General features: G+C 41.6%; 1 protein-coding gene across 4 annotated transcripts in view; it reads right to left on the bottom strand.

Moving 5' to 3' along the window:
- DAB1 (DAB adaptor protein 1) overlaps positions 1–25,360 on the bottom strand; it is a gene marked incomplete at both ends in the record, with an annotated part of 120,148 nt that overhangs the window by 49,936 nt on the left and 44,852 nt on the right. For all 4 annotated transcript variants that reach the window (XM_080623586.1, XM_080623587.1, XM_080623588.1 and 1 more), the window contains 2 exons: positions 11,256–11,354; positions 13,620–13,759. In XM_080623586.1, coding sequence (XP_080479712.1) covers positions 11,256–11,354; positions 13,620–13,759 — 239 coding nt within the window. The remainder of the gene's footprint in view (positions 1–11,255; positions 11,355–13,619; positions 13,760–25,360) is intronic.

Raw genomic sequence — 25,360 nt, 5'->3', positions numbered from 1 at the left:
TAAATGCACAGAGAAGAGCCTTTCCTAGCTCTGATGCATGGATGCTGGCTTGTTTTCTACTACTCATTCCTTTAGCTCGCCCCCACCCTTTGCACCTTTTGTGCACAGCATGTATTCTACTTCTCTTAATCAAAACTGAACTTCCTCATTACTTCACTTTCAGCACTGCTCAGCACTAAGCTTTATGCATGCACAGGTTACACTCTCATGTGCTTTACACTTCACAATACTTCCATATTCCTGTAGCATTTGGCTAATTAAAGATACACCAGAAGGCTATAAAACCGTCAACAAACCAACTCAGCCTTTATAAAAGCAAGGACACTATCAAAAAAATTGGATTCAGATCCGTGTTTTGACTATCAAAAAAGAAGAAGAAAAAGCACACTCAGAGCCATATGCAGTATTTTCAGATACCCAGTTTTCTCATTCACTTTAAATGTCAAGGCACTCAAACTAATTAGTGCTCTGCCTCACCTATTTCACAATGCTCCCTTTAAAGTGTGCAGGAACGTTGCTGCTGCAACGTACAGTGATGCAGAGTTAGGATAGGAACCACAAAGAATTAAGAAGTGTTAACAGCAGAGATAGGTAGAGTCCATTAAATACTGCTTATTTGCTAGACAAGTGCTGTAATTTAGGGACACAGTAGGCACTGCTGTAACTCCACGATTACTACCAGGTGCTGGGTAGCACAACTGGAGGTGCTGTTCCAGCCCTTAGGCCCTGTGACACATGGTTGCCTGCATGCTGAGCATACAGTGCATAAACCAGAAAGGTTACAAATACAATTAACTCATTTAGAAAGACAACTTTGATGCATAGTTATTTATAAATTAAGCAAAGATCTATTGGCATCTGAAATGTATTACTTATTCAACTGAAAACCAGGGATAAAAACAGGGATTTGTGCTTCATAACTGTTGACAAATAAGAGCATCCACTGGCAACCACTGTCTTTCCTCTTCTCCTTCCACAGGGCCACTAACTACATAAACTAAATGGAAGAAAAGGCATTTACTTGTCCCCCCGGACTATCAGATTGAACAAAGATCTTGCCAACTACCCTGTGAACACAAACGCGTTCCTGAGGGCAGCACATCATCCAAACCAAAACTGATTTTACTGCCAAGAGACCTATCACCATCATCCCGCAAACTCCAGGTAACTTTAAAAGTAAACATTCTGTAGTTTCCCTCTCCCATTACACTGACAGTGAAGGTCATCCACCTCCCTTGCATGTAACCCCAGCAACAGAGGAGGTTTAACAGCCTACAAGTTAGCACAGGAATTCAGAAACATCATCGGTAGTATTGCTATTACCAGGGCAAATGGCAAATTGCAGAGCAGCCTACCAGCTAAAATGCACTGGATAAGAAGGAAAATCACCAGCACACCTGGGGCGGAATGCTTCCCAGCCATCTCCAAGAGCAAGGAACAGCACATTTCAAAGGGGGATGTAACCTTCTGTTACAGCACCCGCTGAAGGTCCCCCACCGCTCTCCAGGGAGGTTTCAGCGCATCTCAGCTGCCTGCACTATTATTATGTCAGCATTTTTCTTGCTAAAACCTTTCCCAAGCAGTTTGAAATCCAGCCATTACTATTCTGTGTGTCCTGAAAACAGACCTGAAATTTGCTTCTAGTGTGTAATGCATTAACTTGGCTTAAAAACACCAGTGCTTGCAAGCAACTCCCCCATCCCTAGCAACTCTGTATTTTAGGCTCTCTTATCCAAGACAAAATTGCAGCTGGAGAAAAGGAATATGGCTCCGCTGGAGTCAGCAGGACTACAATGTGGCTTTCATATTCTAATTTATAAATATGAATCACAAAAGGTAGTGATTTTAGGCAAAAAACCCCAATATAACTCTATACTTTGAGTTTTCCACCATGGGACAATAACTCACTGGAGGGATACAGTGCAGCTCTACTACATAACAGGATCCATAACAACAAGTATTTTTATAACCAAAAGCTGACTTTCAACCTTTTAGTACAATTCACCCCAAATTGTGTCTAAGCATACCAAACATTACAAATAGACAAAAATCACATATTCATTTTCACTACAACAGCTCTACAGACACCCACCCCCATATGCAATAGAGGCTAAATGGCAACTAGGAATATGCGCCTAGTGAGATTCCCCATACAATAACACAGAATGCATGCAGCAGTACCTTCCTTTCTTAAATCCATCCTGGTGTGCTTGGATTAAACAACAGGAGGCCACATACAGCCAAATGAGACCATCACTAAAACAATAAAATCTCATTTTCTGCCTCTTTGAAAGCAATCAACTTTTTACCCTTTTCACACTGAAAAATACAACAAATCCTCACAAATAATTCCAGTTTGGATAAAATGTCTGGAATGGCATCATTTTATCTTAGTGTCAGAAATATCACAATACTGACTACAAGAAAGCTGAACACAGCCCTAGATCAGAGCACTTCCAGCTGAGAGGAAGGAGAGAAGTATCAGCCAAGTGTTAGGAGGAAAGACAGAAGGATCAAACCACAGTGCTAGATCTTAAACCCCTCAGACTTCACAACGCGCAAAATCACATCCGAGTTTTGCCTTTTGGGTTCTTTTTCTTTCCACAGTGACAAAAAAACCCTCTACAAAACATTAGGTTTTTACAATCTTCATACAGCAAACTGGACGTCTATAAGATGTATCTCTAGGAGCCTGTGGCTATTAAAAATCCCTGTGGAGCACACTGAACTGTCCAAACTGTCTAGGGCACAGTTTGGAAGGCCAATAAGAAATGAATTACAATAGTCAATAAGGGATGTAATTATAGAAGTAGGTTCTTCTGACATTTACGTTTTGCTAGCTCTCAAATGCTGTTTATAAAATGTTATTGTCTCCCTTTCGAAGTGTCAGACAACTATAAATACCTTGTAAGAGTAATAAGCCGTGTTTTTAAGTCCCCTGCTCTGCTATATTCTAATTAAACATATTTATTGCATATAGAACAGTAAATGCCATGTCTTCCTATTCATATTTACAAATAGAAAAATGGGAGTGTGTCGTGGTTTAAGCCAGTCGGCAAGTCAGCCATGCAGTTTCTACTTCCTCCCTGCCTCCCCCCAGAGGGATGGGGAGGAGAATCGAAAGAATGTGACCCCCATGGGTTGAGATGAAACCAGTCCAGTAACTAAGGTATAACACAAATCACTACTGCTGCCACCAATAATAATAATGATAAGGGAAATAACAAGGGAAGAAAATACGATACCACCCGCTGAAAATGAGCCCGACTGAGCAGAGTGTGCCCTTCCAGGTAACTCCCAGTTACATTCCCGGGCAGGATGTGCTGTGGCATGAAATACCTCTTTGGCTAGTTTGGGTCAGGTGTCCTGTCCCTGCTTCCTCCCCGCTTCCCTCCTCCCTGGCAGAGCATAAGACTCACAAAGTCCTTGGTCAGGGTAAACATTCTGACCAGCAACTGAAAACATCGGCTTTATCAGTACTATCCCCAGGCCGAAAGTCAAAAACGCAGCGCTGCACCAGCTACTAAGAAGGAGAAAAAGTGACTGCTGCTGCTGAACCCAGGACAGAGTGTCAAGCAACAGAGCAAGACGCCCAATTGGCCAGAGGGATCTTTTGCAGGCAGAAGCTGTGGACAATGCAATACAATTCATGTAACACATAAAAATGGCCCCAGACATCACCATTTTCAAAGGAACATGCAAAATTTGACTTTCTCAGTATGTTCTTTATTGTTGTTACTAATATTTCACTAATATTTTCATCACTGCAGTCCTTTGAAGTCCTCAGCATGGTCCAAGACCCAACATTTCTTACAAAAAGTTCCTATAAATATATAATTTTGATGCAAAACCTTAAATTAAAAGGTAATCCCGGAGACTTTATATTTTAATTCCAGTCTTTGAAAGTGAAGGGCCCAATGTCCCTTGGGATATCGCTGAGGTGCATGACTGCAGTAGCTCATCCTCATAAACCCTCAGGCATGGAGAAGTCCTTCACTCACTGCCCTGGTAGATACCCTCCATCATGGAGGGATCGAAGGGATCTGCAAGAAAATGGACAAAGAATTCCTCCAAAGTGTGATGGGCAGGACAGGAAGAGGCTCGGAGTCGTTTGTTTGAAAACTGAGTAAGTGAATGATGAAAGTTGGTACTGTGGAATGACTCCTTATAAGCTGATGAAGAGTAAAGGCAGCCATGAAGAGTCTGGGAAAAACAAAAAGGAGTAAGGCAATAGGCTGATAAAATACAGAAGGCAGATTCAGCATAGGAATGCAAAGGGAAGTGTGACATGATCAAAAGAATAAGCTGAGACAGCAATCTTGGCAGTCACGATGGATTTCAAACTAAAAGATGTATTTGTCAAGGACAAAGGAAAGGATAACGATTGAGACACAAGATGAAGAGAGGCAGGACTGGGTTTTAAACTGTAAGCATGACAATAAATGCTGTATTTCACAGCAGTTAAGAAGAATCTGCAATATCTGGAGTTACCCTGCATGTGACAATTGAAGCCAACATTGAGTCAAAAAGGCTGCTGAATTTACAGGGCTGAATAATGGATGATGCTTGTATTTTCCTCAGTGTTTTGAAAGGAGGTCAGAGAAAGACCTTTGGGAGTCAGGATTAGAAGGCCTGGTTTAGCCACAGTAAGTTTGAACTGCTTGGCTAAATGTGTACGGAGAGGGCTGGAGAGACAGGTCAAGATCTGAACAGAAGATGCCAGGGCTGGCATCATTTGGTTTGACACAATAACCAAATTTAAATGTGCAAATGAAGTAACTCTCATAAAACACATTGCAGGAAGAAAAAGAGATCAAGAACAGTGAGCACCCAGGAAATCCCAGATGGAAACCGTGGGAGCAAGAACGAGAAATTAGATGCAAAGGGGCAAAATCCAGAGACAAGAGCAATGGAGACCAGGGGGAAGGACTTTGTTCAGGTAAGTTAATGATGCTAACAAAGTTCTGTGCCTCAGATCACCCATGGAGAGTCAAGCAGGAATTTTAGGAAGATCAGCTTCAAAGAAATGAAGGGACAAACCCCACCTCTGGGCCTAGGGCTGGAAGGAGCCCCCAGCAGGGACCATTAACAATCTCCTGGCCAATACTATGCTGTGGCAAGCACAGAAACGCAGTGAACTAATCACATCATCTCTCCTGCTCAGTGCAGAGCGAGTAGAGAGTGGATAAAATTAATTCCTTCTTTTATTTCTATTTTTAAATACTCAGAGACGCTCGATGATAGAGACTTGACAGTTTGACATTTCATCTGCTCCAGCACATGTGCTTCAAAGAGTAACTACAGATCCATAATCGTACCTCGATTCCTGGTCAGAGATGCCAGAACCAACAGATTTCCAGTATAGTCAAGGAGTACCTTTGGTACATTTTACATGAGGTATCTTCTGCCAACAGTGAGAATTTTCATCTTGCTAAAACTTCCTTTCAGCCAAGTTTAGCTGGCCTGTTAGCAATCTATCAGCATAATTAACACTATCATTCACATCAAATGGAGAAGAGCAGCAAATCCAGGGGTTATCGGCACAAACCTGATAACGTCTCAGAACAAGCTAGAAAATGCTTTACAGAAGTGTTAGCAACAACTTTAGGAAAAACTGTGCATTATAAGGTCAAGAGAGCTTCAAGGGTCAGGATGATGGGCAGGATGCAGGCATCTAAACCAGTAGTTGGACTACACGAGAGCCATAACTTTATCTCGCTGCAAGAGAATAATCTGAAGCCAGCAGGATTATAACTACCCACTACCTGTTTTACTTATTTGGACACTATTAAAAGATAGAGCAGAAGACCAAACAATAGTTCTGTGGCCAACATGGAAAGGCAAATTAATCTGGTTTTGTACAAAACACTACAGGTAAGGTCTGGTCCCCCTTCCATGGAACAAGGAGCTATTATTCACTGAGTAATACCTTCTTAAGTAGGGAAAGACTGTTCTCCATGAGAGTCACCTAATCTTCCTCAAAGATACTAAAGGTTAGAGTAAGGGATAGATACGAAGAACGAGAATATACAGTCAACATGAAATGTATGTATTTATACATATGTTTTTATCCATGGATTTCATACTGACAGCCTGAAGAAAATGGCTACAGATAAAATTAATAAAACATGAGTAAAACACTGCAACACTTCTGTGTAAGACTGTAACCCACTCAGACACTTACAGTATTCCTAGATACTTCATAATCCCACAGGCTGTGCAAGCCCTGTATTTTGATAAATATATGGGTCAGCATCTCTGAAAAACCAGCCAACCCCTCCGAAGTATATAACAGACAACACAAATGAAACTCAGCTTTAGGGTGTTGCATAGGACAAAATAGGAAAAACAGGGGACATGGCTGTTATCTTCATAAACTGGGTTACAATCTGTCTGTTTAGTGCATTTCTCACAAATAAGATACTGATATAGCTCTACCATGCTTTTTAAGAAACATGGAATATAGATTAATAATTAATAATAATGAATCTCTAACAATAGCTCATAGAAAGCTATATATTGCAGTATATCCCGGCAATTTGCATATCCATGAGCTGATGCAAGATCTTACTTTAACAGAAATGATTCTTTACTCCAAGCCAAATAGTAGTTTTTTGCTTTCATCTTCTTTCTCTTTCATAGTGTCTGCGTTTTCCATTAGTCAACAGGACTTTGCAATTAGAAAGAACACGAGTTTAAAAGTCTACCTTATTATACAAATGTAGAAGAAAATGGGGTTTTTCCAAGCATTTTATAGAATTTAATTGTTACTTTTAAATACATTTTTGGAAAGTAACTTCCAGCAAACGAAGATTTATTGGTACATAAATAAACAATGAGACAATTACAGCCTCTTTGTGGAGACCATATTAGTCACGCATGTCTAATGAAGCATTACTAAGCTATCACAGGGAGATAGCCTGATGTGTGTGATTAACAAAATAATACTCATAAATAGCTAAGAACAATGATGGTCCTTTAAAAATAGTGCACATCCTTTTACATTCAGAGTTATGGGGGGTTTTAATCACTAGGTTCCACCCTGAAAAGGAGACTATTAAATAGAATAATGCAACTATTTGCCTTTTTGCCTTCTACAGACCATGCTTTTGAAAACATCAATGAACACTCATGAAAGTCTACTAACAAAGAATGTACTTCAGCTTGAGATCTAACCAAGGTGAATATGACAGAATAAATAGAGGAAAAGTCTTTTCATATAATATGTGGCCATGACAGCTCTGAAGTGGCCCTGAGTAGAAAAAGTATCAGTTTAGTGATAATGGTAATAGACTTTTTAAGTTAAAAATAATAAAGTTAAAAATAATTCCCTCAGGTGAAACAAACATTTTGGAGAAAGCGAGTGGGATGACTGGCCAACACATGAGAGCAGACAAAAAAGGTACATTTATAAGAAAAAATAGGGTTGAAACCTATGTGCAATGACAATTTTTGACATACAATAGGAAAACATTCTGCTAGTCAAATTAAAGACAATTTTGGACTCGTAACAGCTCAACAACTCTAACTCTCAAGAGGTGATGTTGTCCTGCCTATGCAAGCAGGCTACTGAGTGGGGCTATAGGACAATATACACAACCTACAGACTTGCAAGGTGAATTGTGCCAAGCAGGGCCCTTCCATCCCATTCTAAATACACTGACAAGTGTTTGAAAAGTGGCATGAAGGGATCTGTTTAGATGGATCCATGGCATAGAATGAGGAAATATATGAGAGGAGTTATTATTCCTATTGCAGGGCTACATATGAACTAAATCGCATTGCATCTACAGAGCAAACTCACAGCAAACCCTTCTTGTATTTTTCTTGGTGAGATAAATTCTTCCCAAATGATATTCCACCTTCAATCCAATCTCCTTCATGGACAAATGTACTCAAAGGGCAGAATTCCTGACGGCTGGAATAACAGCATTATTAAAATCAATATTTTTTGATGAATATTAGGTCTGGAGCATATTAAAGGGAGCTATAAAATACCAGGGGAAAACACTTCCTTATCGTTTTCAGTAGTAACCCAACTACAGCCTTTCATCTGCAATGAATTACGGAGCAGTTCCCCTAAATCATCTCTATGAAGTCAGTTATGACACTGCCAGTTCTAAAAAATCTGCTAGTTTCAAGCTACAAATTGAGTTTTTATTGTGATAAACTAAAATCCAACAATAGCCTAAGATACTAAACATACAGAAGCCTACATTTTTACCCTGAGCATTTTTTCTCTGTCACATCAGATTGACATTGTGGCAGACAGGATTGCAATAGCCAGTGATAAAAATTAAGAAAGGACACTCCAGAGAGATAAATAATCTTCCCAAGTAAACAGCAAATGACTGCTCTGGCCTAAAATATCCTTTTGGGAATTCCAAAACCATGGCAACACAACTAAGGGAGAAAGCACTGTGGGGGGCAAGGAGAGCTGTAACAGGAGAAAGCAAATCCAAGATTATCCAGGCCCTAATAGGGGCATATTTTTTTCCCCCTGTTGCATGAACGTGAACATCAGTCTTCAGACTATATAAACACTCAAGTTTAACTCAGATATCAGAAAATCTGTGTGAGCAAAACATAACCTTTTTGCAAGCCCTTTTGCTTCCTTCCCATCCAAAAAGCCAGGCTAAGCAATTGTATATCCCTAGGTTTGCCAACCTGTGGGATTTTCCTTGTTGCTTCTTCAGGATAGGATTATCAGTATCTTACATCACCTAATTACATCATGCTTATTTTGCCTTATAGGAGGATAGGAGGCTCCGCATTATAACAGGATTGCAACTTTCTTTGGAGGTCACTTAACCACATAGACATCAATATGAGACTACACAGGCAGTATCATTTACTGCTACAACAGCTGTCATCTACCAGCTTTACACCAGGATGAGTCAAAGACATATGGCTGCGACACAGTGCATCACCCCTAAACATTTGTCTCTTGTGCTTCGGAAAACACCTTGCCCCAGTAGCGCTCCTGTGGGCTCAGGTTGCCCAGAGACACTGTTGGAGTCTGTCCATGACCTACTGCTGATGTTAACCACTGTATTGCGTATGTTAAGACTGTACATGACTACCATCAAGAACGGGAATGAGATGACAACTGTAGGTTAGCAAAGCAGAGAGAGACTGGATGACAGACTATGAGGAGAATAGGACCAGGATGTGATACTCTGGGACATGGAGAGACCCAAGCTGAGGGAAAAAGCTGAAGGGATGGTGGTTGTGAAGAACCGGCAGAAGAATTCATGCACCCTGCGCTTCAAGACCTTGGCACGGAAAGCACCATTCTCCTGCTTCCAAAACAATGTGTAAAACCTGATGTTGAAAGATCCCCGCATCCCTCTGTCACAGTTCGTTCTCAAGAAGGACAACTCAATATTCCTGTCCATCACTCTGGCAGCTCAGGAGCAGGCATCTGAAAGGTGGATTTAAAGGTTTCAATCTAAGCCTCAGTGAGTGAATGACAGAGCTACTATAAGGATGATATAGTCATGTCAGATTTAGAGTATAAAGTGTCAAAGTTATGAAATGAAAAAGACTTGTTCTCATGTTCTCACCTCACCAGTTGAAGATAGGACTGTGTGCAGGATGCTGCAGGAAAGGCAATTTGGCTAAATTACACTCTTGTTGCTAAAACACATACACTTTTCCCTCTTTATTTCATGGAAAAGACAACTAATGTTTGTGAAACAGTGAGAGACAAGCACAAAAGGGTTAGTTTTTCTTCTTTTTTATTTGTCCAAGAAAAGGCTTTAGTCTTAGGAAAGCAACTGTGGCCTCAGTGCAATCTGACATTTCTGAGCACAGGCTGTAACCTCAGCAATGCTCTCTTAAACACTGCTTTTGCATGAACACTTTACACATGCTGTACACAACACATTCCAAATGAGCTTTTCATTACTAAGTACTCGTATTATGTATCAGTGAGCTCAATGACATTGATTTTCTAATAATATAAATTAACTGGCAAAGATAATTTCATCTACCATCAGTAGGGTCTTATTTCTGACATCATCTTAAACAGTTATTCTTTCAAAAGATTAAATCAAGAGCTTTTTAAAATTCAAGGCAGAGCTTAAACTGCTGTAAAGATCTTCTTAATTAGGATTAAAGCAGTTTGTGTGTTGTTGCTTTAGATCTAAGTAGTATAATATTTTGCTTAGGTTTCTCCTTTCAGAGCAATTTAAAAAAGCAAACATGCTATTGCCGTGGCAAAAGCTGCATAAGGCATAAATGCCTCCTGCAACTTCCTCGACCAGATGCTACTGGATGAGTTGCTGCTTGGCACCCTCAACCAACCACCTCAAACTTTCCACTATTTTTTACCTCCAATTCCATGCAATATATACTTTTTCTACCACTGACAAGACAAAAGCACTGATTCTTATGGTCACCGAGTACCTCCCAGGAGACTGCCGTTGCTGTTCATAAGAGTATATTGCATTATGTTGACTACAACTGCATTCATGCAGAATTACAGACCTGAAATACATGATTCCCCTGGGACATCTTCAGGTCAATCCCAGCTAAACGTGTGCTGCTCCCAGGAGCCCCACAGTTCCCATTGCCCTTCCTTTCTCTCTCTGCCTCAGACATCAGTGGGGAAAACAAGCTTCACTCTCCTGCAGTTGTCTGCAGCTCCCTATTTCAACTTGTTCTCTTGCTCTCACTTCTCATGACACAAGGAGCCCAATCCGAGGCAATTCTAGCCTCTAATCCTAATCTCTTGTCATTAGATTCTCAAAAATCACTTGACCTGTATTACCAAGGAGGTTTAAGCAGCACCCAGAGGATGGGTGCGGTTGGGCCCAGGCTGGGTAAGAAAACCCATACGGGCACTGATGCCAGTCTGTACCATGGACTGCTGAAGTCCCCTACAAACAGTGGGCTGGTATTTCCAAGAAGCAATTATTTATCTGGCAGAAGGAAAATAAACCCCCTCTTGCCACTTTCTGGACTCAGACCTGGGAGTGTTTATGCACCTAAGGAGCATCCTTTGTATACTCAAGTGGTTCTGCAGAAATATCCAGAACAAGGCTTTACAATAAACCGTGCCCCCACGCTACACTTTACACCTCGGCCATCTGAAAGCTCACTGTGATATATGATAACCCTTTATAAAGCTGCTCAGATGCTTCAGGTGTGCTTTACACTGGTGAGATATTACTGCCCAGCAAGGAAATGCTTTCAAAGAAACATCCTGGAAAAGATTCAGTGCTGTTCCATCACCGGGTTCTTGTACTTACCCCTGTCTTCTCATCGAAGATTTTGATTCCCCCAAAGGAGACTGTTAAGAAGATTTTTTGTTTATGTTCTCCTTTCGAGCGAGCCGCAGCAACAATTCCCTATTGAAACAAAGAACAGTTTGGTTGGTTTCATTACTCTTCCCAATGCCACAGCACAGCACAAAGATTTGCTTGTGAATGATTCACCACTTCCCTAGGAAACCTTCAGGGCTTTCCAGGAACAGTTCCCTTCTCTTACTTCTGGCTTACTCTCTTTTTTCAAGGTACCACATCTCCTAATGCTACCCAGCGAGCATTTCATGTGCTCCCGCTTCCAACCCTTGCACTAGCTAACCCTCCATGACATTTGTTTTCATGGAAGGAAGCTGAAGGGCATTTCTAGCACACTCTTCCCAGCTACAAGCTCTTTTGTTTTCTTTCTTCTCTTAAAGAACACAAACCAACAAGCAGTGGAAGTAAAAAATGCCAACAACTTTAGCTTGCTTTCATGGGCACGTTCATCTGGAATAAGCAAATTGAGCTGTTTATAGAAGAAAAATATTATTCCCCAAATCAAACTACATCTCTACTGTAAAAAAACTGGTATTGAGGGTTAGTAGTGTTCATGATCTCAGGCTTTTACTCTGTAAGTTGATATGCTTCTCATGCATTATTCTCCCATATAATAGTAACTTGTTTCCACCTTCTCAAGAGCCTGCCCTGCCCAGTAATACTATCCTAAGATGAAAAGTAATTAATTGCATTAGTAAATAAACGAAGATAATTAGTCTTTATCTGATACTCTGCAATTTCAACATGTCTTTTATGTTGAGTTTACAATTACACAGCCATGAAAATTCCAGAGAAAAAAATTCAGTCACTTATCAAAAGTCACCCCAAAACTTTATGGCTGGCTTAAACCCCTATGTTTCCAGAGCCCATAACTTCACGCTATGCTGCCTTATATACAAACATGAATTCCTAATGCTCCCCTCCCTTAATAGTTTTAGTCATCTCCCAATGCTGGTTAGATCAGTCGTGCTGCTGTGCAGACAGGTATCAGGCAGCTGGGAGATGTGGAAACGGTAATCCCTGGAGGAGAGAGACAAAAAGGCTTGTGCAGAACAGTGACAACCCTCCCAGATTGCTTCTAGGAACTATGAAATGATGAGAAATCGCCAGTATACAATTAACAGATAGGAATATTGTGGCAGATGTGACACACCAACAGTGCACCTTTTAGCATAGATTAGCTCCTGCTTGCCATAAAATGTTTGTAACTGATTTGGAAATTATCCACCAGATCTTGCTTTTAGATTGTTGAACCATAAGATGTATGTCACCCTTTGCTGTTTCTTCATGAATAATTCATTCCTCCCAGTTCCTTGGGACTGGAACCCTGCTGGTTGGGAGTGTAAAAGATATCATTTAGTGATTTCTCCTCCTGAAAAGATCAGCAATGGAAAATCCATCAGCTCTCCTGCCAGAGGGCTGGGGAGAGAACTGGAAGGAAGAAAAAGGCAGAGGGTTTACTCCTAGACCTAGCTTGTAACCCTGCAATGCAGACGGGAAACCAACACTGCACTCAAGGAAAACATAACCTATCCTTCCTTCTCAGTGACCCCAGCTCTTCCACATGTCCCAGAACAATGTAAAGGATGCTTCGTATGGAGAGCTCTTATGTTTTTTGAGGGTTGTAAGAAAAGGCTCAGAGAGAGATGTCTGTCAGGCTCCAGAAAGGCCACCCTCCTACATCACTAGCACTTTCAGGCTCTTGTCTACTCTCCGCGTTCGCAATCTGCTCAAAATCTGCCTTTGTCACTGCTCTGTTTCTTCCCCAGACTCTGGGGACTCCTCTTTATCTTCTCATGCTCCATGCTCTCAGTGCACTGCTCCAGATTTTGTAACCCAACAACCCTGTCATTACAGATGCGAGCCATTCTCCTTTCAGTGAGGACATCAGTTCCCCTCTATACCTGGCTACCTACACCCCATATTCACCCCTTCCTGCCTGTTCCAGCAGGAGATACTGGTCAAAGCAGGGCTGTAGTCGATTAGCACTGTCATATAAAATGTTTTGATACACCATTTTCCTTCATAGTGGTTAACCTCCCCTTCTGCATAATAAAAGTATTCAATTTACAGATGTGTTGTTCATAATTTGTGGACAAATTGCAGTGGTGTCAATTATGAAGAACTACTGAACTCAGAGATAATGTATTAAAATCAAACTGGGATAAGCAACACCAGCCAGGAATGCACGTACAATTGGTTGATTTCAATACATAATTAACCAGAGACCCGGTGTCATGAAAGGAGAATGAGTAAAAGTTCAAGCTGAAACTTGTTCTCCTTAACCCCATAACATTAAATGTTTCACTGCACCTTGAGCTTCATCATGGAGTCTTGGCATAACTTGTCTCCTCGTGCGGCAGAAACCTCATCTATCCCAATCAGTTTTGCTTTGTATCGAACACCGTCACCTTTAAACCTCTTTATTAAAGTGGCTTCGCTGCGATCCTGACCTGAAAAGACATGAGGGAAACAAGGAAATTTACTTGAGTGCAAAGGAAAACAAACGAATAAATACTCACAATTAAGTGGCAAATTAGATTTAGCTCCTACCTCAACACCTAAACATGCAAACATTTCAATGAAATTAGAAGAGAATTAGCTCAATGCAACCCCTTGGCCTTACTACCTCAAATGAATTCACAGTGGAATTGGTGCCATACAAAATCTCCTGCACGAAATTTGCACACAAATTAGGTTTACAGAAAGCAGAGATAAGCCTGAATCAGACCTCATGGATCTGAAAACTTCTGATCTGGGTGGGTTCTTTTAATCCCAATCCACTTGAGGATTCTTCATTTTGCAGACGGGACTAATAGAAACATGCTATTTCTTTGTATACCAACTTATCTAACAGTATCAGCAATATTTACACTATTAATGTTTGAGCGATGGCAAACCAAATGATATTATTTGCCTATAGAATACTGCTGTTCTCAACAGTAATACTGTCTTCTTGTTTTACTCTTTCTGCTTATAGACATACACAGGAACAACATAACTAGCAAAGTCAGCTCGCACAGGCTCACCTCATCATGAGAAGCTTAAAAGAAGGCACAAGATGTTTCTTAATAAATAAGCAATAGGGGGGTAACAGATAGCATTGTAATGATAAGGCCATTTATGCAGATTTTGTCTCGAATAGGGCTAATTTTCTTCATGGTAGCGGGTAAAGGGCTGTATTTTGGATCTGTGCTGGTAATGGCACTGGTAACACATGAATGTTTTAGCTGTTGCTGAGCAGTACTCATACAGAGTCAAGGTCTTTTCTGCTATTCACACCTCCCATTAATGCGTAGGCTGGAGGGGCACAAGAAGCTGGGATGGGACAAAACTGGGACAGCTGTCCCCAACTGGCCCCAGGTATATTCCATTCCATATGATCTCATGCTCAGCATATAAACCACAGGAAAAGTTGGTCAGTGGCCATTGCTTGGGGAGTGCCTGGGCATTAGTTGGTGGTGAGCAGTTGTTCTTCATTTACATCACTCGTTCTTGGTTTTTATTTTTATCTCTTGTTTTGTTGTTATTGTCCTTTTAATTACAATTGTTACATTATTATCATCATCATTATCATGAGTGTGCTGCATTATTACAATAATCAAAAGAAGCTGCATCAGAAGAAATGTGACCAGCAGGTCGAGGGAAGGGATTCTCCTCTCTATTCTGCTCTGGGGAGACTCCCCCTCCGCAGTCCCACATCCAGCTCTGGGGCAACAGCATAAGAGGGATGTGGAGCTGTTGGAGCAAGTCCAGAGGAGGCCATGGAGATGCTGTGAGGGCTGGAGCAGCTCTGCTCTGGAGCCAGGCTGAGAGAGCTGGGCTGGGGCAGCCTGGAGAAGAGAAGGCTCCTGAAGGGGAGACCTTAGAGCAGCTCCAGTGCCTAAAGGGACTACGGAAAAAACCCAGAGAGGGGCTTTGGACAAGGATATTTAGTAGATAGGGCAAAGGGGAATAGTTTTAACCTGAAAGAGGGTAGATTTAGATTAGACATTAGGAAGAAGTTCTTCACTCTGAGGGTGCTGAGGCGCTGGCACAGGGTGCCCAGAGAAGCTGTGGCTGCCCCATCCCTGGCAGTGCTCAAGGCCAGGTTGGGCAGGCCTTGGAGCAAGCTGCTCTAGTGGAAGGTGTCCCTGCCTGTGGCGGGGGCTTGGGACTGGATGAGCTTTAAGGTCCCTTTCAACCCAAACCATTCTATGGTTTTAGGATTGTTATTAACTTATTTCCATTATTAAACTGTTCTTATCTTAACCCACGAGTTTTCTATCCTGCTGGAGGAGGAGAGAGTGAGCAGCTGTGTGGTGCTTAGCTGCTGGCTGGAGTTAAACCATGACACCAATGTAGATAAATTACAACGGTCAGGCTAGCCTGAACCACACAATGATAACACCACAGCAACCCATGAACAGGACATTTTTGCCAGGAAGCCATTTTCCCCCCTGAGTACCTGTTGAAAAGCTCATACTGTGTCTTAGATGGAAGAAATATGTTAGTTAGGGAATCGGTCTTCCTAGAATTGATTAAAGATACATTTTGTGGAATTTCCTGCTAGGACCTCAAAAAAACCCAGCAATGAACCGTACATTATTGCAAGCCAACAAGTAACCAACCAACCAACATCCAAGGCACAAAGAACTAAGGAGCTGGTTTTGCCAAGCAGAAGTACAGAAGCTTTAGGGGGGAAAAAGCCATCCTGGTTTCTATTTCTATTAAAAGCGCCTTTTTCATCACCCAGCACTTGGGTCAACTTTGCTGGTATTACACACACATCAAGCGGATGAATAAACTGGGTTCAAAACTATGGAACTGTGATTTTTAACACTATGGTGAGAAAAACTAGAAGTGTATATGACCAACGAAGAGTACTTCCAAATGAAGATACTCATTTGGTTCTACTTCCCCCCAAGTACAGCATATGCTGTGAACTGATGATGGACTAAGTGCACGCTGAAGAATAGAGCTATTTTAAGCATATTGAGATCTTTGAGTGTGTTTGAGCATACAAGTACTATTTATTTCAATGAAAAATGTCAGCTCAAAGCTATGCTTTAATGCTTCATTTATAGCCCCCTAAAAAGAAGGGAACTGGTAAGTGTTGCTGTGATAGTTCAGCAGCCACCCAACTGTCTCCTTGATTTGTTTTCACTCCTGCTCCCTTAAAATAATGAAACGGGATTGAAACTTTATGCTCTTACACGGTGTTTTATTAAAAACCCCCAAAACCTAATGAGACACAGATGATAAATCAGGAACTTGAAGTAGTGCTAATATCACTTCCCAGGGCAATACCAAGGCAGATGCTGGCACCATCTACTAATCCAATGAAAACCCTATTTCCACTTTCAGCCTTCAGAGTGGGGCAGGAGGAAACATCTGGAGACATAATAAAGTAGAACAATAACAGTGGACTTTTCCATATGTCTTATATGCATGCAAAGATACCCTATTGATTTGTAGTAAATAAAATCCAATTCCAACAGCTTTCTTGACAACAATGTTCAACCTTACGTCTCTGTTACAGCCACAGGCGGCTGTTAGCTAATAGCATAAGCATGTAAGCGTTCAGGAGCGCTTCCTGGGTCCAAGACATGACAGCGACCTTGCATTCATCAGTTACTTGAATATTTATACTTATTCCAACCTCTGATCTATTTTGCTGCACAGTAACTAAATCCCTGACATTAATAGCCCATTCAAACACAACTTATGGCTGTGTTTCCTAACGCACAAGTCCCATGTCAATTATGACCCAGATTAAGTAAGATGAAGTGCTTTTGGGATAGGAAAATCATCAACATGAAAATGATGTAGATATTTTAAACTGCAGTGGAAACTGCACATTATTAGAGACTACAAATTCATCCGTAAAACCCTAAAGCATATGCCCTATGAAAAAGCAGAGGATGCACGCACACACGCTGCCCTATATTATAAATCAGCCACCTGCAAGAGTCACCATTTCTCAGCATGTATCCAGATTCCCCTCTGATCATACCAAATTTTGGTGCTGTATTCAGCACTGATCAACTTTCTACCTGCTTGGAAAAGTACCCAATGACAAACACTGCCACTATGATTGACTTTACAGCACTCTGAGATGGGCGATTTATGCGGGGTGATACTTCATTTGTACACTGGGCACTTCCAAGTCCAGACTCTCATAAACATCTCATCATTGAAACAAGAAAGTTTTAGTTTTAATGGCAGTTCTTGAACAAGGTTCTTTCTGAGTTTGAAACTGCATAAATAAGAGATGTCTGAATTATGAGGCTGTAATTCTTAAGCTTCAGAGGAGGGTGAATGATAACACTAAACCTAAAAGCTGTCCCTGTGCCAGAAACTCAGCCAGGAAAGTTCTGCCTCTTTCCTTCCATATAATAAGAGGAGTCAATCTCTTCTTCTTTGCAGCTCCTGCCTTGTCGGTGGCGACCCAGCTCTCCAGCCACCCCCTGCCACTACACTTGCTCAGTCCCACCCTATGGGAAGGAGGATTATCCTGGACGTGGGGCGGCACTCACTGCCAGAGCTCAGTTTTATTTGAATAAGCCACATCTTGGGGCTTTCGTTCTGAGCTTGCCTTCCTCACACAACAAATAACATCTCAAAGGGAGGAAGGGGGACATTACAAACCAACTAAGACGATTTTATGGAAATGGAAGCTTGAGGTCTCAAATCATTACTAGACCATACTCTACAACAAAATTAGAAGCATGGGTTTAACAACAACCACTTCTTTCCATAACGCTTTCCCTGAGATCTCATTTTAGGCTGTCTTGACTAGAGAACGCCACAGTTGTCAAAGTCACTGCTGGGTGAGCAGCTGATGCCCATCCCAATTGCCCACTATCCCCTGCACAGATAGGGATCTGCCCAGTGTTCTTCTTCAGAGAACCATTCTAAAATGACCCTTAACTCATTTTTTGTGTTTAAACCATTTTTAGCTTCAAGACCAACGGGTCTTCTCTGATGGTTTGCTAAAATGCTTCCAGAAATTGCTTTTCATAAGCAAAGAAATATCCCAAGCACTTGTTCAAAACTCAATGCAGTCCAAAACGGAACAAGATTGTCAACAAAATGAAACCCTGTATGACCCTCATGCCCCAAACTGAGGGAAAAATGGACAAGTTAAAACCCCACGGACAGCATCACACAAATCCAGTTTACAAAGGTGATCACTTTTAATTAGAAGATGTGTTGCTCATGACACAGGCAAAGAAATGTTTTGTTTGCAGCACGTAGATTTATAACCCTCAGAGGCCCTTAAACTATACACGGAAGTGTATTCTGTAGATGTAATTGTTCGCCTTTAAGCCGTATGTGTTCCAGCTGGACCCACTGCTCCTGCATGAGTAGGAAAGCGTGACCTTTGCTGCCAAGTTCTGACACTGCACTTGGACTTCCACAGTCTTTTAAGAGAACAATAAATCCCCAGAGCTGGGTGATGCCATGTGCTTCTGAGCTTGCATCTAAAGCAGACAGACAGGCTTATCGTAATCAGCCTTAAGGTTATCCATCATGCTACAGCTACAGTAGAAGTCATAAACAAGGTTTTTAGCTCAAGTTAATAATCTTTATTTAACACAACATAGCTTACTTTGACAAAGATTCCCTCAAGCAAGCTAGAAACAGACCTGGAAACAAATCCCCAAGTATTCACCCCAAGTATTTCAAGTACTTTCAATCCCAAGATGTGACAAGTAAACAGTCCAAGAGGAACATAACCTACTGTGGAAGATCCAGGCCAGAGCAGCTCCAGTTGCTGCTGGAGGTGGATGCTCCCAGGCCTTACCCAGCAGCAGGAGTCACTGCAGCTGCTTAGGGAGTTGCTCCCAGGGTATCACCATCACAGCAGCACCCTGGCTGCCATTTATCTCTGACATCAAGAGGGAGCACTGTGCTTGCATTAAGTTATCTGGTTCTACACAATGCTCTTAGTTTTGCAGACTGCAGCTCAACACAAGGTTTTCTTCCTAGGCACTGGGTATTTTGGCAAGCATTTCAACAAGACTTATCCTCACTCTTGGTACTAGTCAAGGCTTACACTTGATTTTGGCTTTTAGCCCAAGAGGCCACCAAGCTAATGTTGTATTAACATGACAACATGTAGAGCAAATGCTGTTCCTTCTCCCAGGGGATCTGTTAAGTGAGCGTATTTCATAAATAGGAAAAGAAAACAAACCAAAGCACCACAGCAATAAGCACACTGTTGCTTTTACTGTATGTCCTTATAACACACTAAGCATTCTTCATAGAAGCTAATCTAAACCAGTAGCCCTGGAAATGGCTATATCCTTTATTTAAAAGTGGGAAGCCCTCAGGGCATAATCTGAATTCCTTGATTTTATGACTGTAAAATATATAATGATATTATCACCAAAGTCAATAACATGCTCTGGGCAATCAATTCACTGAAGAACAACACATCACTGTGGGTTTTGTTCCTTTCCTAACTAATAAACTGTCAAAGTTGTATCCATCACACACTCAAATTATAAACCTGAAATAACACCTTCTTCTACCTCACCGGGCTGAAAAACAATCACAAAGGCACTTATAAACAGCCCATGTCTTCATGGGGACAATTAGCATTTTTATAGCACACACATTGCGGTGCACAATGACCTCTAAGATGCTGCACACACTGAAGATTGCTAAATTTATTGCTAAGTGGAAGATATTTCCCATTAGCTGTGCATTTATCCACCCCTATGCCCACAGATACATGCATCCTTAATTTTATGTATTTGCACATATGCGTACACACATGGTGCGCAGCTTCATTTGGTATCAATTATCTGAAGGAAATTCACAGTCATTTTAATCAACTACAGATTTCCTTAAGGAAAAAGAAAAAGTACATAAGCAGGTGTAAAAGAGAAAATATTCACACATAATTGTATGTACCTTTCATACAGCAGCAAGTAAACAGCGATTCGGGAAGGAATCACGAAAAGCTCAAATGGCTTATTCTCCTTGATGGAACGTTTTTCTCAATGGCTCCACAAAACTGCAAGTCCAACACAGAGGGATGGAAAGTATCCATCACACAAAGGGTTGGATCTTGGGTTTGGGTTGGAAAGACCTTAAGTTCATCTGGTTCCAACCCCCATGCCATGGGCAGGGACACCTTCCACTAGAGCAGTTTGCTCAAGGCCCATCCAACCTGGCCTGGCAGTATCTAGCAGTGTATGTGCATGCAGTTTAGTTTCTGGTGTTATTACTAGCATTCTCTTCCTCTAACAATAGTTCTCAAATAAGTTTTTTTGCAATTAGCCATTTTTACCTTTTTTTAACAAGAGAGTTACTTAGAGGTTTAATTTCAGGATCGATAATTCAGCTGAAGTGACCAGAGTACATTCGCAATCACTGCTGTATTTTAAATGAAGATGTACTTTGGATTTCACACTTTACTTGGTTGACAAAGGCTAGTTCCTAGCAACTGAAAGACCTACTGGTGTCGTAAAACGCCATCTGCTTACAGAGGTGGATTACAACCTTAAAAGCATGCTAAAGTTTTACAGGGAATAAGTACCTCTTTCCTATACAGGACCCTATACAAAAACTTGGTCGCAATATATGAGTACAACTAGAATGCAAACTTTTTTCATCAACTGATAGGGAAACTCTTAAAAAGTCTGCAAGACGGTTTGGAATGCTTTTAGCTTACCTAGTACAGATAGCTTGCTGTCAACAAGTGAACCCTATTGGGGTCTAATGTATTGACACAGTGATACTGCCACGGAACAAGTACATAAAACCTCAGTAAACTACCTTTTAAACCTCCTCCTGCCAAGAACCCTATGTCATCCTATGAGCTGCCCTTGCCCAAGAGTGCTGTCAGGCAGCATGCAAGCCTCCTAGCATGAGGAACTAGAGGGAGAACCTCCCTCCTTCCCACTGTTCCTTCAGTCCTCTTGCTCCTTCTGCTGACAAAATGCTCCTTTTGACAGCAACACAAGCATTTTTCTTCAATGTAAAGACCAAGAATATTCCTAAGGAAAACGATAAACCATTTAAAGAGGAGACACAGAAACCACTCCGAAGGCTCAATGAACTTCTATTATGGTTAAATTTAAACACATTACCTACAATTTTAAGCACAGATAAGGGCTCTCCAGGAAAACCCAATCATCATTCAGACTATCATCTCAGCAGTACTTCCAAATTGTTCAGCACTGCTATTCACCGTAACCTCCAACTGAGAGATTTTATAGCTTCTGGCATTATTAGCCTCTGAATTACTGTACTCAAAGACACCTACACATCCCCACTCTTAGAACCGAGTTTCCTATGTAAGTAAATAAGACGCTCCCATATTATTTGCTGCCTTTGATGGGAGCTTGATGAGCAAAGATGTCATTTACAAGGTGACAGCAGTTGCCAAGTTTTTATCTTAACGCTTTGCACTCTACACAAGCTAATACAAAACCAGATGTACGTTTTAGTGTCTCCGAAGCAAACAGTTGCATGGACTGGATGAAATTCTTTCTTTATAACACAAAGAAGTCTGTGTGAGCATGTCAAGAGAAGAATCCGATTATTTACAGAGAAGGCCTCAGTATAAAGTAATGTTTGATTAGAATTTTGGACAAATCTCAGTGATGGAGAGTCCAGAGGAGCACACAGGAGATGGCAGTGATTGAGCACACGCTCCACGGGCAGATGACAAAGTACTCATTTTAGTTTTAGCCAGAAGGCTCACTGATCAATTTTATTTTCTTAGATGGTCTTTGAGATGACAGTACACGGGCACATCCTCAGACACAAAAATGACCAAAAGCTGAATGTAATTAAGCTTCCTTTCAGCCTCTGTACCATACAAGTCTTCATAGATCTTCAAAAGCCATTTTGTAATGTGCCTTTTTTACAAGCTGGATGCAGAAGCGGCTAAAATCCCAAATTCTACACTGATCTGAATTGAAACAAGACACTACAATAAAACTTCGCTTTGGGCCTCGTACAGCGAACCCCAGGGAACAACCAAAAGTGAAACAAGGAAAACCTGGTGGTGCATTTTCTGCTGTTAAAGACTAAAAATGATGTTTTCTGGACAACTAGAGAGGAAGGGAGAGCACAGGCATCTGCGGATTCTACTCTTTAAAAGACAGAAGATAGTTCAGCAAACTCTGTTCACCTCATGTTGGGGTAAATGTTTAAATCAAGCAGACATCAAAATATCAAGTAAATAAAGCCCCTGGGAAAACAGGGTCATCAAAGAGTTCATTCCTTATCCACTTGCCTATATGTGAGTATGAAACTGGTTGCTTCTGAGACAAAATCAAGTAAGAAAAGGCAATTGATTTTACGGTGATCTTTATGTGCACTGCATTTGGATGGAGCATGGTAAAAGCCCAGGCACCTTGAAAACCAAAGGACCTGTTACAGCTGCACTAACATGACCAAGCAAAACAGCCCTAATAGGTTAGCCAGTAGACACCATCCACTGCCAAGCACCTCTATAAACGGCTTCCAAAGCAGCAAGAAGAGGTCAGTTCAAATGGTGCTGCTAAATTAGCCCAGAATATATCATTTCCCAACCAAAACTTGCTGGAGAAGAAGAAAGCAAATCAGAACTGCCTTTCCTTCCAAGCTCCATTACAGCACTGAGAAGCACCATAAAGCAGCTGAAAACTTAGGCAACACTAGGAAAACTGATAATTTAAAGATGAACATCTAAGTAATTATTTCCTATGTGAACACACAACAAGATCTGCAGTTGCTGAATTCCCCTGACTCTCTTTAATCCTACAAGAACTAAAAGTGCTCAGAACTTAGGAAAAGAAATATCAAGCTGCTTTTACGTGTCTACCTGTACCTGGCTTCAAGTATGCAGTTTTCAAGAACAATTTTAGTTAGGCTTCACCTAATCCAGGACACAGACATGCGTGCGCTTACGTGTGGCACCTCAAAGTCATGTTGAGACACACAAATACACCACTTACACTTCAAAGCCTACAAATACATTCTGTTGATGAGTCTGTCAAAGAGTTTAGTTTTCGTTATGCATCAAGAAAGAAAAAGGGTGGAGAATCAGTTCACTTCATACAAACGCCAAATTCTTGAGCTGTCTTAAGAGAAAGGTTAATTCTCCGGGACTATAAAAAGAGCAAGTTAAGAAAAGGTTATGCTCTGCTGATTAACATTCCCAAATTTCTCACATGTTCAAGAACAATCTTTCCATCTAAGACAACTCATGACAGACACTAAAGTCCTCAAAGAAAAGCGCAATAACTCATTACAGCTAAAACAGGACAATGCCACTCATTGATTTATACTTTACCCTCCCTGTCAATACTGTGGTCTCCTGCATCCATGCTGTGAGCATGCAGTGCACCACACTGAATGAAATCACTGCTATGTGCCGGGGCAACCTCTCTCCTCTTTGTCGATGTAGAACTTGATTTTGTTGAAGACTCATGCCAGTACTCATTAGAACAGTTAGAAAATGGTGCAGTAGATCACAAGAGGCTGTAAACATCTGCAGAGTCTGGTGGTTGTGTTTCTGTTCCTTGTATGATTTCGTAGAATCGTAGAAGAGTCAGGGTTGGAAAGGACCTTAAGATCATCCAGTTCCAACCCCCCTGCCATGGGCAGGGACACCCCACACTAAACCATGGCACCCAAGGCCTCATCCAACCTGGCCTTGAACACTGCCAAGGATGGAGCATTCACAACCTCCCTAGGCAACCCATTCCAGTGCCTCACCACCCTCACAGTAAAGAATTTCTTCCTTAGATCCAATCTAAACTTCCCCTGTTTCAGTTTGAACCCGTTACCCCTTGTCCTGTCACTACAGTCCCTGATGAAGAGTCCATCCCCAGCATCCTTGTAGGCCCCCTTCAGATCCTGGAAGGCTGCTATGAGGTCTCCACGCAGCCTTCTCTTCTCCAGGCTGAACAGCCCCAACTTTCTCAGCCTGTCTCCATACGGGAGGTGCTCCAGTCCCCTGATCATCCTCGTGGCCCTCCTCTGGACTTGTTCCAACAGTTCCATGTCCTTTTTATGTTGAGGACACCAGAACTGCACACAATGCTCCAAGTGAGGTCTCATGAGAGCAGAGTAGAGGGGCAGGATCACCTCCTTCGACCTGCTGGTCACCTGCTGATTCACTGCTGCAAATAAAGTCACACCAAACCATGGGGCAGAGAAGGTGAACATCAGTATCAAATGAAGCATAAAAGCTCTCCCACTTGGCCTCCTCTGAAGCTCAACCCCACCTCACCTCCCACTTCACTTAACTCCAATGACATTTAAAGCCCAGTAGCATTCAGCAAAGACTCCAGAAAAGCTGCCTCACGTAATGTGCTGTGACAGCAAGTACATCACCAGTGTGATAGCACAGCTTCAGAACCACCCTGCACCTTCCTTCCTATGGAATTAGTGTCACTGACAATTACATCTGGATTTCTTAGTCATTTTGATGATGCTGGTAAAAAATGCAGTTCTGGAATGTACAGACCCGTAAGTTTCTGGCTTAAAAAAGCTGGCGCCAGGGCCATGACATTAGAGGAAGCATGTAGCCTCAGAAGGGAGTTATGTACCCATCTCATTCTCACATAGGAAGAGGCAAAACCCCCCAAAAGACGTGTTAAAAACGCACAGTAAATAGATTTGGAGAAATTATCCTACAATCACATTAATTCAATCAGAAAAGCAGCTGCTATTTATTTTCCACGGTCAAATGGAAATACCAGTATTCACCACATGGCAGTCGACAAACCCCCCCCCCCCAAACCACTATTTCCCTGCTGAAATCGTTCACATTTTGTTATCCAATGTTTCAGGAAGGAAATTATTTTCATTTTGGCCTCCCACTGCCTCTGCAACATCAGAGAATGTCTCTCTCTGTTGGAGAAACAATAGGAAGCAAAGAGGAAAGCAGCTTTTTTCCTGAGACTTTGGTCTAAAAAACGCCATCAATTTCAAAATTACAACAGTGGCAAAGTGCTTCTTTCAATCTGGTCCTTTCATTTTTGCCTCCTGCTGCCGTTCCTATTGTCAAAGTGGCAGCAGGAGGCAAAACTGAAAAGACTACTGCCAACAATCACCCTTGG

The sequence above is a fragment of the Psittacula echo genome, assembly GCF_963264785.1.
Source record: "Psittacula echo genome assembly, chromosome: 7".
NCBI lineage: Eukaryota > Metazoa > Chordata > Aves > Psittaciformes > Psittacidae > Psittacula > Psittacula echo.
The sequence above is the reverse complement of the archived record's forward strand: the minus strand, read 5'-3'. Positions and strand labels throughout refer to the sequence as shown.